General features: G+C 34.4%; 1 protein-coding gene across 4 annotated transcripts in view; it reads left to right on the forward strand.

The window, feature by feature from the left end:
* Nucleotides 1-16,769, forward strand: part of GSK3B (glycogen synthase kinase 3 beta) — a 205,019-nt gene that overhangs the window by 163,512 nt on the left and 24,738 nt on the right. For 3 of the 4 annotated variants that reach the window (XM_077776762.1, XM_077776760.1, XM_077776763.1), the window contains exons 8-10: nt 5,161-5,256; nt 13,565-13,603; nt 16,248-16,434. In XM_077776762.1, coding sequence (XP_077632888.1) covers nt 5,161-5,256; nt 13,565-13,603; nt 16,248-16,434 — 322 coding nt within the window. The remainder of the gene's footprint in view (nt 1-5,160; nt 5,257-13,564; nt 13,604-16,247; nt 16,435-16,769) is intronic. The other variant, XM_077776761.1, reaches the window with a different exon arrangement.

The following is a 16,769-nucleotide window of genomic DNA, read 5'->3' on the forward strand; positions in this document are numbered from 1 at the left end:
GCACATGTAAACAGTGTGTATATTGAAGGAAGTTTCTGAGTACATAAAAAAATGCTTAGGTAAAAGTCATAAATATGGAACCTTAATTAATTACAGCCTGTGTATGCTGAGATGTACTAATTCAAATTATTTGTAATAATTCAAAGTCTGCAACTGACTTTGAAATGTATCAAAAAAATAAGATGGATCAATGTATGTATGGATAGATGGATGGAAATGTGATGAACCAAACATAGTAAAATGTTAAATCATAGAACCTAGGTAGTTGGTATAAAGGAAGAGGGTTTTCACTGAAAAAAAAAATATATGTATATACACACACACACACACACACATAATTTGGGGCAAATGTTTAGATGTGAGTGGCTCTGAGATATGAATTTAGGGAGAAGATATGAGAGTGAAAAAACATACAGTATAGTATACCTTCTTGCTTTCACATTAAATAAATTACTAAAGTTTGTATATTAAGGAAACTGTGTATATGACATGTTTCTCAACTGATTTTTGTGTATTTCACAGATTTACTTCAATTGGGAATATTCTTAGATTATAATAAAAGACACATAAGAATTATAACATTCACTTCAGAGAGCATGCTGCCTTTGCATTACAGTTTGTAACTAGAATTCTCCTGCCTAGCCCGTATTGGAAAGTTAACCAAATGGCTCATAAATTCATGTGATCTCTGTCCATACAGTCTGCATTTACTAATGGACATCATTTCATATTCATTCTTTTGGCATTCTTACCAACTTGTGGGAGTTAGGAGTGTGTCTTGTGTTAACAAAGTACTGAATAGAGGGGGACTGCACAGCAAATACTGATTCAGATGTTGTCATTTTTCTTAAATGTTTCATTTACTATGAAATATAATGCAGAAATATATTAAAATGTATTCAGTGTAAAGCATAATAATAAAATGAATATTGTGTAATTATTACTCATATTAAGAATTAAAGGAATTATTTATGCCCCAATCCAGTCATAATCCCTCACATATATTTTCTGTTGAGTTTAATATTCCATACTTGACTTTTCTAATGAATATGCCTATGTTTTTATTTTTATTTCTGTTTATTGTATAGTTTTACAATTTTACTATATAAACCAAAATATAGTTTAGTCTTGCCTATTTATAAGGTTTATGTAAGGCAGTCCTACTGTATGTATTCATTGCTGAGTGAAAACTCACCACTTTGTGAGATTCTTCTGAAGAGATGTGTAGTTCTGCTTCATTCACTCTCATCACTAGTTAATATACCATTTTATGACTGTACCACAGTTTATTAATTCTACTTTGGCATTTTTGCTTTTGCCTACAGTATTTTATTATGAACAATGTTGCTTTTGATGTATAAAAAGTTTCTCTAGGTTAGAATTTATATCTTAAAATGGAATTATTAAGTTGTAGCATCATTGAAGATATGCATTTTTACATTTTTCATGTCATTGTCGTTTGTTTGTTTGTTTTAGTAGTTAAAAGAATCCAGTAGGGTTGCATTTGGGGGACAGAATTATTGATTAGTTCACTCTCCCTTCTTTTTCACTCCTCTCCCTCTTTCCCAGTACACATACACACTCACATAGATGCGTACACAAGCGCGCGCACACACACAAACACCCTTCATTGAGGATTTAAAATAGGATATTAGTGTTTGCTTTATTACTTAAAATTACTAAACCTGGGTGGCTCAGTTGGTTCAGCATCCAACTTCAGCTCAGGTCATGATCTTGCGGTTCATGAGTTCGAGCTCCGCTTCAGGTTCTGTGCTGACAGCGTAGAGCCTGGAACCTGCTTCAGATTCCGTGTCTCCCTCACTCTCTGCCCCTTCCCCATTCACATTCTGTCTGTCAAAAATAAATAAACATTTAAAAACAGTAAAAATTAAGATTCCTTTTTAACTTTCATATTTTAAGTGTGAATAGTTCCTTACTTACAACGTCTGAGGTCTACAGCTACAAAAGCCAGCGATTTCCCTTCCCAATACTAGATAATACCTTGCTCCTCTCTGTAAAGCTAGACTTCTGCTACAAAAAGGAAGGGAGGTTAAATAACTGGAGATATGTTTCCAGTACCCAAAAGTGAGTTTCCCACAGAGTGATGTGTTACAATTTAGATTATTTTTACACATCTTTTTCCCCTCAGTAACATGAGGAGTTTGCTCAGAAATTCTTTTAGGCAGTTAAAGGTCATTTTATAGTTAACTAGATTCCTTTTTGACTTATATTGACAAATAATACTATATAGCTCTATAGCTCAGAATGTCCTTTCCAACTCTCTTACTTCAACTTTATGTATTCTAATACTTAGTTTCTGAAAGATATAATTGACATGTAATAAAGTGCACATATTTAAAGTGCACAATTTGGTAAGTTTTGACAGATGTATACACACATGAAACTACCACCATGAAATCAAGACAGTGAACATATTCCTCACCCCCAGTAATTCTCAAGTACTCCTTGTAAGACTTGTCTTCAGCCTTTACAACCATGGCTTTCCTTTCTGTCACTGGAGACAAAATTCTCTAAAGTTCTGTACGAATGAAATGATACAGTAGGTACTCTTTCTGGTCTGGCTTCTTTTACTCAGTGTAATTTTTTTAGATTCATCCATGTTCTTTTTCTTACTACTGAATGGCATTCCGTTGAATGAGTATATTCCCATTTGTTTATTCATTCATCTGTTGTAGACATTTGAATTGTTTCTGCTTTTTGGCAGTTGCCAAAAAAGATAACTATGCATAATTGTGTAGAAGTTTTTGTATGAATATATGCTTTCATTTCTCTTGGGTAAATACCTAGGAGTGGGAATGATGGATGTATGGTAAGTGTATGTTTATGTTTTGAACATACTGCCAAAGTGTTTTCTTCTTTTTTTTTTTTTACAAATAGTTTATNGCCAAAGTGTTTTCTAAGATGCCATACAATTTTACCTTTCCACTAGCAGTGGATGAGAATTTCATTTGCTCTGCATCTTCACCAGAATTTGATATACACAGTTGATTTTTTTTTTAACTTAGGCTTCTCAGAAGGTATGTAGGTGGTATCTTAACAGTTTTAACTAGCATTTCCCTGATGATAATGATGTTGAGCATTTTTGCATGTGTTTATTTACTATCTGAGTCTTCTTTGGTGAAGTGTCTGCTTCTACATTTTGCCCATTTTTATTGGGTTGTCTTTTTGTTTTTGAGTTTATAGAAGTCTTTTCTATAACCTAGATAGAAGTCCTTTGCAGAATGTATGTTTTGCAAATGTTTTCTTTCAGTCTGTACCTTGCCTTTGTGTTTTCTTAAGAGTGTCTTTTGGGGGTGCCTGGGTGGCTCAGTCGGTTAAGCGTCAGACTTCAGCTGATCTCACTATTTGTGAGTTCGAGCCCCGTGTTGGGCTCTGTGCTGACAGCTTGGAGCCTGGACCCTGCTTTGGATTCTGTATCTCCCGCTCTCTCTCTCTGTCCTTCCCCTACTCGCACTCTGTGTCTCTTCCTCAAAGATAAATAAACATTTTTAAAAAGTGTATTTTGAAGAAGAAAACTTAAAATTTTGGCTAAGTTCTGGTTTTAATTAAGTCTAGAGAATTAGAACCAAAAAACAAACCAGAAAAACCCTGAAATTCTTACTTTGCCCTGATTATCCACTGGTTGCCACCACAAATCCAGTACTTATTATTAAATTCCACTCTTTCTTTGCCACTATTTTTGAATTGTAAATGGCTGAATATTTTAACAAATTTGTTTTTATACCAGACTTTAGAATTATAAAGAAAGATATATATCATCTTTCTTCAAAGTGTTCTCATTTTTAGTAATTTATGTTTCTTCCTGTCATCTGTCTTGTGCAGTCAGTTCCATAGACTTTCCTTTGTCCAGTGCATACATACTCCATCTCTAGAGGCAACGATGTGTTCAATATATTTTTATTTTATATTATAGTTATACTTTTTCCTATGCACAAATACGTAATTTCATTATAACAAGAAATCTCTTCTTGTTATATTCTCCGTGTGTCATAGCATAGTTCCTTGTACACAGGGAACAGTCACTTAAATACTCATTGAATGGAATTATTGATGATTGTTTTGAGTAAGGTTCTCCTGATTAATCTATTTGATAATAAAACCAAGGGACGCCTGAGTAGTTCAGTCCATCAAGCGTTTGACTCTTGATCTCATCTCAGGTCATGATTTCATGGTTCATGAGTTCAAGCTCCATGTCGGGGTCTGCACTGATAAAATGGAGCTGCTTGGAATTCTCTCTCCCACTCTCTCTGCCCCTACCCCACTCATTCATATTCTCTCTCTCTCTCTCTCTCTCTCTCTCTCTCCTCTTTCCCTCCCTCCCTCCCTCCAAATAAATAAATAAATAAACTTAAAAAAATTAAAACCTTTGGCTATACTTTACTAAATGAATAAAAGCTCTCATTTTAGATATCTGTGATTATAGTAAATGGTTTTTCTAGTTAGAACAAAGATGTTTGATTTTTACTTGAATGCTTTTGAGTGATCTTTTTTTACAACCCTGGTTTAACATTATGATTATCATAAAAGTCTGTGTAGAGTAGTATAGCATTAGGATCCATAGCCAGTTAAAGATTAACTGGAGCGGGGTGCCTGGGTGGCTCAGTCGGTTGAGCATCTGACTTCGGCTCAGGTCATGATCTCGCGGTTCGTGGGTTCGAGCCCCGCATCGGGCTCTGTGCTGCTAGCTAGCTCAGAGCCTGGAGCCTGTTTCAGATTCTGTGCCTCCCTCTCTCTCTGATCCTTCCCTGCTCGTGCTCTCTCTCTCTCTCAAAAATAAATAAAATATTAAAAAAAAATTAACTGGAGCGACTGGGTGGCTCAGTTGATTAAGTGTCCAACTCTTTTGACCTCAGTTCAGGTCATGACCTCACCCCCATGTTGGGCTCTGTGCTCATAATGTGGAGCCTACTTGGGATTCTCTCTTTACCTTTCTTTCTCTGCCCCTGCCCCACTCTCTGTCTTTCTCTCTCTCTCTCTCAAAAATAAACTTAAAAAAAAGTCCAGTGCAAAGTCTGCTCTTTTTAACAAGTTTTGTATTTCATAACTTTGAAATGCTTTTTCCAATGAAACTGATATGTTAAAGACTTACATTTGTAAGTATATAGAAAAGTATGGCAATAACTTGCTTTGTTTATCTAGGTCCTGGGGACACCAACAAGGGAGCAAATTAGAGAAATGAACCCAAACTACACAGAATTCAAATTCCCTCAAATTAAGGCACATCCTTGGACTAAGGTGAGTCAAAAAGAGTTTTTAAAAAAGACACTAACCAATAGTTAACTTAAATTTGGGTTTCTCATTTTTCTTAAACTAAACTATTTTGATATTACACAGCTGCCTGAGTACAAAGTACACAGCAGTTCTGTATCTAACGATAGTTGGGTAGCATCTGTGTCATTGACAGTATATAGTTTTGTCCCTACTAGTTTCCTGAAGATGGTTTTCAGCCTGGGTTTTTATTTGTAGAATGACGACAGTGTTACCTATATCATCAAAATAAGGAATTTCACTAGGAGTAGTATCTTCTATATAAATTTTGAGTACTTAAAACTCAGAAGTTAATTTCTTCTCACAGTTAAATATATTTTTTCAATATCGTATAGCATATGAAAACATACATTTCAAATATTTATTTTAAAAACTATTCATACACAGACCTTATTATGGATTATACTATTTTTTCTTTTATTTGCTTTCCTGTTGATGTTTTGGGAGAGGAATAAAAAGATTTTATCTTGCTTGGAGTATACATTGAAAGCATTGATATGTTAATGGGATATCGCTACCCCTTGGATGACCTCACCCCAACATAAGGTGGAACAAATTCTAAGAGCATAAGTACTTATTTATCAGAAAATTTATTTTTTGCTTTGATACTTAATTGAAATAATTTTAAGGGAGAGTTCATTTAAAAGTTTTTTTCATTTCAGTGTAATTTGTGAGATTAAGGGCAGAGGAAAAAAAAAATCTCAGTCAGGGCTTGTTGCTAGAGTGAATCTCTAGCGTTCTTATTTCAGAACTCAGGAACTCTTGAGTTCAGATTCAGAACTCTGGCCAAAGATACTGAGTGACTTATTTAAGATTACATAGGTGACCATGACAAAGCCAGGATTAAACTTCTGCTCCTGTGTGTGTGTGTGTGTGCGCGCGTGCAGTGCCAGACTTACTTACAGTTATGTACCTTGTACCTCTTCTCATCATCATGTGTATTTCATTATATATATTTGTGAGTTAGAAATGTTCAGTTCTTTTAAAGTTCAAGCAGAGATTTTTCCGTACTTAAAAATGTAGATATAAGTTTGTTTTGAGCATTGATAGGTTCATTTAGTTGGTTATAGATCTTCTGTGATAAGAGGTGAAATAATTTAGGGGTATAGATGAAATAATTTACATTCCCAGATTCAAAGTATGTTTCTTCCTATAAATTATATTATGACTCTAGTTACTTTCCTTCAAGTTCTTGGACTCTTATTATCTCTCTTCACTGCAGAAGATCCTCTTGTCACTAATTACTTGTTTAGAATCAGAGATCTTGGTATTTTTGCCAGAATTAGAGGTTAGCTTTTACTGGCCATGATGTTGCCTTCTCCACAACACCTTTTAAAATTTATAATAAACACTAAATAATTCTGAGATAAACCATTCTTTGATCTTTACACTTAAAGTTTATTTTGAACCTGGGTCAAAAGATACTTAACGGTCTCTCAACTGGCTCTAAACTCAGAATCCTACGTGGCCTTTTGGGATTTAAAGGTTGAGTTGTAGTTTGAATCCAGTGAAGTTTTAGAAGTTAAAATGTAAGTGATTTGTAGCGTATTATGATTTCAACCATGTTAAAGAAAAACAAAAAATAGAATTCTGTATATTGAGTAAATACAGGGAAATACTCCAAAATGTTAATAATGTTAGTTTGAGGGAGATGAGTGTAGGTGATTTTATTTTCTTCTGCATTTCCACACTTTCATTAATAAGCATGTCATATTTGTAAAGAAAGAAAAATAAAGCTCTTTTTAATATAATCTTAAGTATTCCTCACCTGCTACCCTTAATATAGAGTATCTAACCAACATAATGCTGAAATTGAGATCATTAAATATTCCCTATCCTCTTTGTTTGTTTGTTTATCAAGACTGCTACCGGTATTAGTATGTGTCATATTCTTCATTTTTTCCCCTCGATATATCTTTTCAAGTATTAGCCAAGACGGAATGTGAAGAATGGTTGATTGTAATTAAAATGTAGCCAGCATAAGATTTGTGGTCAATATGTATGCTTTACATCTTCCTCTACTTAAGTAGACTCCTGATGTTTTATATCTTACAGTAATGCTCTTCAAACTTGAACAATCTGTATAAAGCCCTTTTATGGGTTTTGTTTAGGCTTCCATTCCTATACCATGTGTAGAATGATGACTCAGTTCTCCTACCTATTTTGTGTGTTTAAACTACTGTGAACTCTTCATTCATACAGTGTGCCTTGGCATAATTTGATTTTCACTTGGGTACAAATGCATTTATTATGTAATAAGTACACATATGTTAATTTCTCACTAGTGCACACAACTAGGTTGATGTTACTGTGATTATAAACACAAAAACAAATTCAGACACAGAAATTCCATGGCACTGCTCTGTCATCTGAATGAATCTTGATGATCCAAAATATGTTTACATTGATTTTTAAAATAGGTTATTACCAAAATGAAAATACAAAATTTTAAATTCCTGAAAGGAAGTCAGTGCCCTGTGTTCTCTGTTATGATAGTAAACACCAGCCTGAGAAGTATTCTATGATGCTAGGCTGCCAGTGAAGTTAATTTTTAAGAAATGCATAATGTTCTCTAAAAAGAAGAGCTTCTTGCCCTTTGAGCGCAGGTAACACAGTCTGGAAACAAAAGCTTCTTTGCCTTTATTTTGGTCTCCCGATAGAACCTACATTAGGCCCATTTCCTAAAGCTGTGGGCATGTGAACCCTACTTTTTTGTGCTGCAGTATATGTAGTACAGCTGTATCCCCAAATACTGAAAGCTCATGTGTTCAAAAAAGTAGAAAGATCAAGAAAGAAAATGCCTTTTATGCAAACATTGAAATGCAGGAATTTAGATGTGTAGAAAAGATAGCAAAAAGAAGAACTAAACAGTGAGATGTTCCTAGTATGGTTTATGGCAGGAATCTTGAGAACTTAAAAATCCAGTAAGTTGCCTTTGACTATTACTTAATAGCCAGACCAATCTAATTCATTGATAAAGGTTTAAGTAGGAAAGGAAATGCCAATGTTTTGAAACAGGGACCATTACTGAGTGAGGATGAGGATAAAAACCTCCTGCATTGCTGTATACTGTAGACTTCAAAGAATAAAAAGCCAGATGGAAAGGAAAACAAGTGATGCAAAGAAAGTTTGAAAATTAAATATAGAAATTGGTTGGCAGAAGAGAGAAAGCTTAAATTCTGCACTTAGTATACGGAGGTATGGTTAAATGATAGCTAGGTATGTAATGAGGATCTAGTTTGAACACCACTCCTACTCTTTGTGCCTCACGTTTTTTCTTTTGTAAGATAGCAATTAGCTATTGTCATTTCTAGGATTTTTTGGAAAATAGTAATACGCATATAAAGGATTATTTTATTTTAGTTCTAAAGTAATATAAAGATCCTGCCTCCACTATAGTTCTATGATTTGTCCCTTCTGTCTCCATTGCCCTGAATTTAGTTTAGGCCATCATCATGTGATAGGATTGTTAAAACAGCCTCCTAACCAATTTCCCTCCTTCAGTTTCACATCCTTTTTTTTTCCTTTCCTTTTAATGTTTGTTTATTTTGAGAGAGTATACATGCTTCAGGCGAGGGTGGGGCAGAGAGAGGGAGAGAGAGAATCCCAAGCAGGCTCTGCACTGTCAGCGTGGAGGCCAACACAGGGCTTGATTATGCAGGGCTTGGTCTCACAAACCATGATGTCAGGTCTTGAGCTGAAATCAAGAGTCAGACACTTAACTGACTGAGCCCCCCAGGCACCCCAGTTTCACATCCTTTAGAATCCTCATTGCTCTCAAAGTTTTAAAAGTACATGTAATACTGTCACTCCTGTTTAGAAATCTTGTCTCATTACTCATTGCTTTTAGGAAAATATGACATACAGATAAGGACAAGGGTGATCATTATGTCCCACTTCACGCTTTCTAGTGCAATTATTAATTGTATGCCCCTTCTCAAAAGTGTCCCATTTTGGATAATAGATTATACAGTCATTCTGTTCCTTATTGTTTCTATCATTTCTTTCCAGAAAACCAAGAGGTTTATTCTTGTCCTGTTCCTGACCTTTCTAACCTTGATTTGTTCCGCAGAGAAACAATTTATGTTTCTCTTCCATTAGCGTCTTCTTTTCACACTTAGGATGATCTTCTATGCTTACCACATCTTAACCTTTTCTCAAGACTCAAATCTTACTTTTTGCATGAAAGATTTTCTAATTTTCTGAGCTCTCCAATATTAATTCCCACTGTATAATGCTTATAGTACCTTTCAAGTTATACCATATGTATTATAGCAGTTCCTAATTTCTTTTTCATAGTGGTAATAATAAGATGGATATCAGTTACTTCAAAATGTTTGTTGACAGGTTCTTTGGAATATGGTAAGTTTATTTAATAGTTAAGTATCTATAGGACATAGGGGGCCATAGATTATTGGTTAAGTATAGCAGAAAGCAGTATCTACAAGTCAGTCCTTACATACTCAATTTCTTAGAACACTGTCCACATACTTGAAAATGAATAAATGTAGTACTGTTTAGAACTAGCTATAAGTAAGCAGAAAATTGGGTTCATACTATACTTTTTTTTTCCTACTGTACTTTTTTTAAGACTTTATAGTTTTACCTTTTTTTCTGAGCCTTTCAGTACAAGATTTTTCACTTGGTAAACTTAGCTGTTTCAGCTATAGTTTAGCACATTTATAGTTTTTTAAAAATGCCTCCAGAGGGGTCAAGAGAGCACAAAACAAAAATTGTTGTCAGACTTCTTTTTTGCAGGTAAGCTTATCAACCTTTTCTGGTTTTGCTCACATGTATTCCAGAAAGCATAAGACTATGGTGGGATTTCTACTGGTTCCTAAGATTGCACCTGTGTGTTTTGTTCTGTTGCGTAGGTAATTTAGTTTTCTATTATTGCTTAACATCTGCCCTGAACATTCTACTAATCCATTATCATTTGTGTCATAAATACACTGTTTTCTACTGAATTTTCTACCTACATCTTTATTAGTGCTAGAATAATCACTTTTCCTTCTCTTATATTTATTTGCCCATGTGAGTAGACTGCCTCACTTTTCTAGTTACACTGGCTATGCTCCCATTTCTTTGCTGAAAACTATGCACTTTAAAATCTAGCCACTAGAGTGGCTAATTCATGTAAGATGAATAATATGAACAAGAAAGAATACTAAGGCATAAGTTTCGAGATCTCTTGTGGGGAGCAGAGGGATAGGGTTGGAGGTGGATTAAAAAAGAAAGCAAAAATCTACTTTTAATATACCATTTGTTCCTTAAAACTGCTATCTCCCATGTACCCAGCACTGGGCTAGATACCATAAAGGATGAAAAAGAAGTAAAATATATAGCCCTTGTTTTTAAAAAGCTTACAGGTGATATAAATGACTCATTTGAAGCAAATGTTGAATAATATATAACCATATACTTGATTGTGTGCTGTAGGTGCTCAGAGGTGTTTCACATGCTGTTTAGGTATAAGGCAGATCTCCAGTGAGGGAGGTAAAGGAAAAAAAGGAAGGCTTCTTAAAGGTGATAGAACAAGGTGGGGTGGGCTTTTGAAAGAGAATTTAGATATGGTTAGATGTTGGTAAGGTCAGGAATTGTTGTAGCTTAGGGGACTGTCCTTTAAGATGAGGAGGTATGGATAAAAAGAAAATATTCCTAGGAAGGTCAGTCTGACTAGAGTAACTGTTTTGTGAACAACTGAGTAAGTGGACATTTGGTAAATCATACTTCTGGGTAAGCCTACAGTACTGTTTTATCAGTGAATGATGTTTGAGGGAGAAATTACATTCCATAGTTAAATGCTGATGTCAACACATATAATATTTCTTATTGTAATAGAGTTCAAGAAAACTCAATAGGTCTTTCAATTAGAACAGATGAAATTTATTGAATGCTGGCTCTGTTGTGGCTAAGGAAAGGATGTTTGTGCTTCTTATGAATGATGTACTACATATGAACTCTTTAGTAGACTTAAGTTCTTTTTATAGCTGCCTAACCTGGTTCATTAACATAACTCTTCAACAAATCCATGGCATCGGCTCACTTTTAATCCTATATTTAGATTTACAAATTGCAGTTAATTTTCGATGATTAATAGACTGCTTGAGAGCCAGTATTGGGGTTGCTCTTCAGGAGTGTTCATGGCTTATCAGTCTTTAACATTGGGTGCTTGTGTATTTTGTGTATAACCAGAGAACAGTATCTGTATTGTACATTTATCACAATGAAATCTAGGAAAGAATAGCTGTTCAGAACAGGCACAGTACTTATTCTGTGTTCTACTTAGATTAATTATCTTTGCCGTAGGCATTTTTACATTGCTCTGGTTGGCTGTTTAATATAGTAGAATTGCTGAGAGCTGATGCTATGACAATCAACCAAAGGCCTTGATATTGTATATATGACTGTTTGTAAATGGTAATTTTAAAAGGCTTAAGATTCAGTCATAACAGTTAGCTCTAGGTTGAAATTTGGTATTTGATGGCAAAAGTTTATATCTAGGGCACATAAGGAGAAAATTGCCTCTGTCATTTTTGAGTTATCCAAATGCAAATTTATTTTGAATGATTCTTCATTTAAGGACTCATTTGCATTTGTTCAATACCATAGAGACTTTCTTTTTGAAAAAATGAATTTTTTCTGTTAGTTTCTTCTATGGACTAGTATTTGTGGTGAGAGTTTGTTTCAATTTAAGAAAATGAGTTGCTGCACAGGTGAGGTAGTATTTGAATCACTTAAAAGTTCATGTCAGTGTTTTAGTTATTTTCAATTTTTCCTTTCTGTTTTCTTTCTTTTGTTTATTTATTTATTTTTTGCTTTGTTCTGTTTTGTTTTATTTATTTACTTTTGTTTTTAGTTTTTACAGGGGGTGTTTTGGGCTCTTCATGGCCTTGCTAACATATTTGGCTGGCCATATTTAGTCTGCGCACTAATCGTTAGTTGGCCCAGTTGAGTCTTACTTTGTGCTCTCAGTTTTTTTAGTCTTGCTTTCTATCTTTGTCCACCTGATTGTGTTTTAGTTCATGAGAGATTTTTATTCTGATGGGCCGGATTTTAATCCGTGTACTAAATTTTAGTCTGCAGACTAAAAGTAATCCGCGGATTATTTATTTTTGCAAAATATTAATTCCCCCACTGGAAACTATCCTAAAAGAATGTTAAATTCTCTTAGAATAGCCAAGGGAATTCACAGCTACTGGTGAGTTCTGCCATTTTTTGTTCTCAATACCTAGACATAATAGATCCTACTACCTCCCGTGCATATTTGGCTCCGTTGTGCCTAGGTGTTGGTGTACATTACTCTGCATGTCACCTATAACTGTGACTGTCCCTTAGTTGTATTGTTTATTGTATATATTTTTTTGTTTAGCTTTTGGTGGGTGAATTGGGCATATTTGCACATGGAACTGTGTTGAATTTGTAGTGCTCAAAGATGTAGCATTTTTTTTCAGTGAGTTTTTCCAAAGAGGAAAGAATGTTCTATATTTATTTTTACTAAGTAATGGGTGCAAGGGTATGAGGGGGCAAAGCCCACAATAGAAAAAGTAAGTTTATACCCGCACTCCTGAGGTGATATGTCAATTTCCTGAAGAATCCTAAAATAATGAGAATGTCAGCAAATATCTTTTAGCAGGGAAGTCAATCCAAAATGGAGAATAATCCGCGGTGGCCTGATCCTTCTTAGCTCACACAAATTGAAAATATCTGGCTTGAAATCTATAGTAATATAAATTAAATATATTTATTACTTTCCTCCATCACTAATAATTAAGCAAAAAAATGTTTATACTGTCTAACTGGAATATATTAATAGATAAAAATTAGCATATTGGGAACTGATATCTTTAAAAGCAGGCTAATATGCCCCCTCCCAGTCATGTCAATGGATGATGAATCCAGGTCGTAGAAGACCAAACACTTTACTTTGGGAAGTTTACTTCTAGATTTCATTTTGATTTTAACTTTTTTTGGTTTTGTATTTTTTTAATAAACGCACTGGCATTGGAACATAATAAAATTAAAATGTTTATTTTGCCTCACCATTGCGCAATCAAAAATTTTTTTGCATACACTGTGGTGAAATAATTTTTTAAACTTGGACTTGCTACTGTGGAGACTGATGTTTAAAGTTTATAACTGTATAAACATTTTCTATGTCCCCCCCCAACACCATGGATTTCTTATAACACTGGATATATTTTTCCTTGCTGGACTATTCTCTTTTGGATTGACTTCCCCTGTTTGGATTATTTCACTGCATTATCATCTTTAGGATTCGTCAGGAACAGGACATTTCACCTCAGGAGTGCGGGTATGTACTTAATTTTTTTTTCCCAAAATTTCAGGGCAGGTCTGTAAAACTAGGGGGAAAACTTTTTTTGAGAAAGGCAAAACTGTTATTCATTCTGGAAATGTAATAGTAAAAACAGCATAGGTAGCTAGCTGTGATTTCTTCTTCATTCACTGTGTGGCAGTATAGGTTTTGCTTACCGTATATTTAGGTTTTTAGTCTCCTGAGTGATTTATTGACATCCAGACTAAAGTTTAGGACTTACGGGATTTAAAAATTACTTTTACAAGAATAAATATGAACAAAGATCCACAGAAATAAAGGTTCTGAATGTTGAACAATTTAAATGAGTAGGGAATGAAACGGCAGCAGAAGCTTTGTTATTAGAAGCCAGATTTCAGTAGTTATGGTTTCCTTTTCTTTAGACACAAAAACAATTCACAAGAGCTATTTTCTAGTTTGGCCTCTAATTTTTTGAAGTTGTATGCTACCACACCCTATATTATGGTGACAAATCTGAACTTTGGGAAACATAATTTCCCACTTAACATTTATCCATAGAATACTAAACCAATGCTTTTCTTATCAGGAATCTCTCAAAGGGTTAAAAAAAAATGGATACTTTTTTAAAGGCAGCTTAAATCTTGATTTTAATGTACGCGCTTAGAATGAGTTCTTCTTTATTGTTTTTAACTCTGATTTCATGAGTTAGGATTCCCTGGCAAAATAAGCTAATATGTGTCTTAGTACAAACATGGATGGTTACTTGTAGCCAGTAAGATACTAAAAGGATATGGATGACTTTTCTTTTTTTAAAATAATCGGAGATGAGGTTACATTACTAGTTTATTAATAACTTTAACACAAAATCTTCATTAATGTAACATGAAATTTTTCGTTTAAAATACACTCATTGTCCAGCTACCCTACATTTGAATGTCTGCAGGAAATACTTATTTCTACTTTTAGTGGTGCTTTTAATTCTCCTTACATGCTGCCATATTGGTGCAAAAGCATTTTTCCTTAGACTAGCTAGCAAAATAAATCCATATACTGTGAAGTAAATGCAGACAGCCCTCAGGGATAAAATTTGTCAGTAATGGTTGATGCTTTTATGAAAGATTTTCTGAGTTTTCCCACTGATTATTTTACATTCTGAGTTTGGTTATATCAGGACCTGGCTAGAAAGCAAGAAAGGGAAAAATTACTGAGAATAATGGAAGTTTTAAACATTTCAAATAGTACAATGGTTTTAAGATTTCCTTGACTGAGGCAACTCATATCACTCTAAAGAATAAAGATAAAGCAGTTTTTAGCCTTACAGAGGGTTTTCTAATATGGTCAAATGAATAATTAAGGCCTTTAATGTTCTGAAATGAGTTCCTACGATCCTACTCAAGCCAATATCTCAGTTTCCATGGAAAATATCTTTATTAGCAATAAATTGTGTATAAAAACAAAAGAAAAAAAGTTTTTCACTGTAGAAAGTACTCTTATAGTTTCTTGAAAAGTAATGAGCTCTGTAGTAGTAACTAGTTCTCCTACCTCCAGTGTAAGTGAACAGTCAAATGTTACATGAGCCACCCTTCTCAGGAAACCTCACCCCAGGCTCCTCCATGCGTCATCACAATCTGCATGTCCTTCCCCCACTGTTTCCTTCCATTTAGACTTCTCTGCCTCTCTTTATGTGTCTGTCCTCTGCTACTACCATACCCTCTGTTATCCTGTGTTCTTCCTATCAAGGGGTATACGTTTCATTTTTCTTTAGTTTCAGAGGCTTTCTGTTCATCTGTTCATGTTTATTTGTTTTTCTTCTTTCTGTTTTTATTCTTCAACTGTCCATAATATAGAAGTTATTTTCAGAGTTTTATGTATTAAGAGTTTCAAGACATAGATGTGTAGAAGGCTTTCTGTTTCTTTTAAGCAAACTAGTTTATATGCATTTTGCTTCAGTAATTTGACTTTTTCTGTGAGTTAATGGCTCTTAATGAAAAGTACATTTCTCTCTCCCTAATTAAAACTATAGAATATTCATTCAAATGAGGGTAATCTGGCCATGTTTGTGATAAGAGCTACTCCTTGAGAAAAGTCCTGGACATTTTGCAAATTCTGGGTATTTAAGAATTTTTTTCAAATAAGATAGGCTCTTTTTTATTAAAGAGATAATACCAAGTCACTGGCATTTGTAGACCTAAAGTAAATAGCTTTTCTCTTTTAAAAGATCTTGATTACAAGTTTGAGTAGGGCTGTCAGTTATTCTGAAAATTATTCTGCTAAAAATCACACAAAAGAGACAACTTTTTATTTCACTGCCACAGTAGTCAAATATTTTTTTTTTAAATTTTATGTTCTTCTAGGTGTGCTTGCTTCCAGAACCCAGTCTTTCTCTTGTGCCTATATTTTGTGTACATATTTAATTGTACTATAGATTTTTTCCCTATTTCCCCTAGTTTTTTCTCTGAGCTTTTCTCATATAGTTTTTAATTAGCAGTTCACCCCAGTATGGTGAATTATATGCAGTTAACTCTTTCCATTCTAGAAGGTTCCTTTCACAAATGCAACCATGTTGTTGTACGTGATGAGAATTAACTCAGTACTCACAGGATAATTTGCTAAGATTTTTACACTAAAGCATTAATTGTTCTTCCCCTTTTTTGTACTGTAGGTCTTCCGACCCCGGACTCCGCCAGAGGCGATCGCACTGTGTAGCCGTCTGCTGGAGTATACACCAACTGCCCGATTGACACCACTGGAAGCTTGTGCACATTCATTTTTTGATGAACTAAGGGACCCAAATGTCAAACTACCAAATGGGCGAGACACACCTGCACTCTTCAACTTCACCACTCAAGGTAATTCCAAACACTCAGCTCTTTTTACCATTTCTGAGAAAACTACATATGTGTGTGAAGTGACATTCTGTTAATTAAAATCTGTGGAGGACAAAAACAAGCACATTAAGTACTTATGCAGGTAGGAACCATCTTTTCTAACCATTTACTAGGCCACAACTTGTATGGTTTGAACAAAGTAGTGGCAGATAAGATTTTTCCAGTCGACATAGCTGCTCTCATTTTTGGCAGATTATACTAAACCTTGGCACGTGAGAAGTTATAGAGATTTCACTAATAATACTAATGTACAATTTAACTCTCAGATTTGTATTTGAAACTTAGAATGTTAGTAT

Source organism: Crocuta crocuta, unplaced genomic scaffold (assembly GCF_008692635.1).
Source record: "Crocuta crocuta isolate KB4526 unplaced genomic scaffold, BGI_CrCroc_1.0 scaffold87, whole genome shotgun sequence".
NCBI lineage: Eukaryota > Metazoa > Chordata > Mammalia > Carnivora > Hyaenidae > Crocuta > Crocuta crocuta.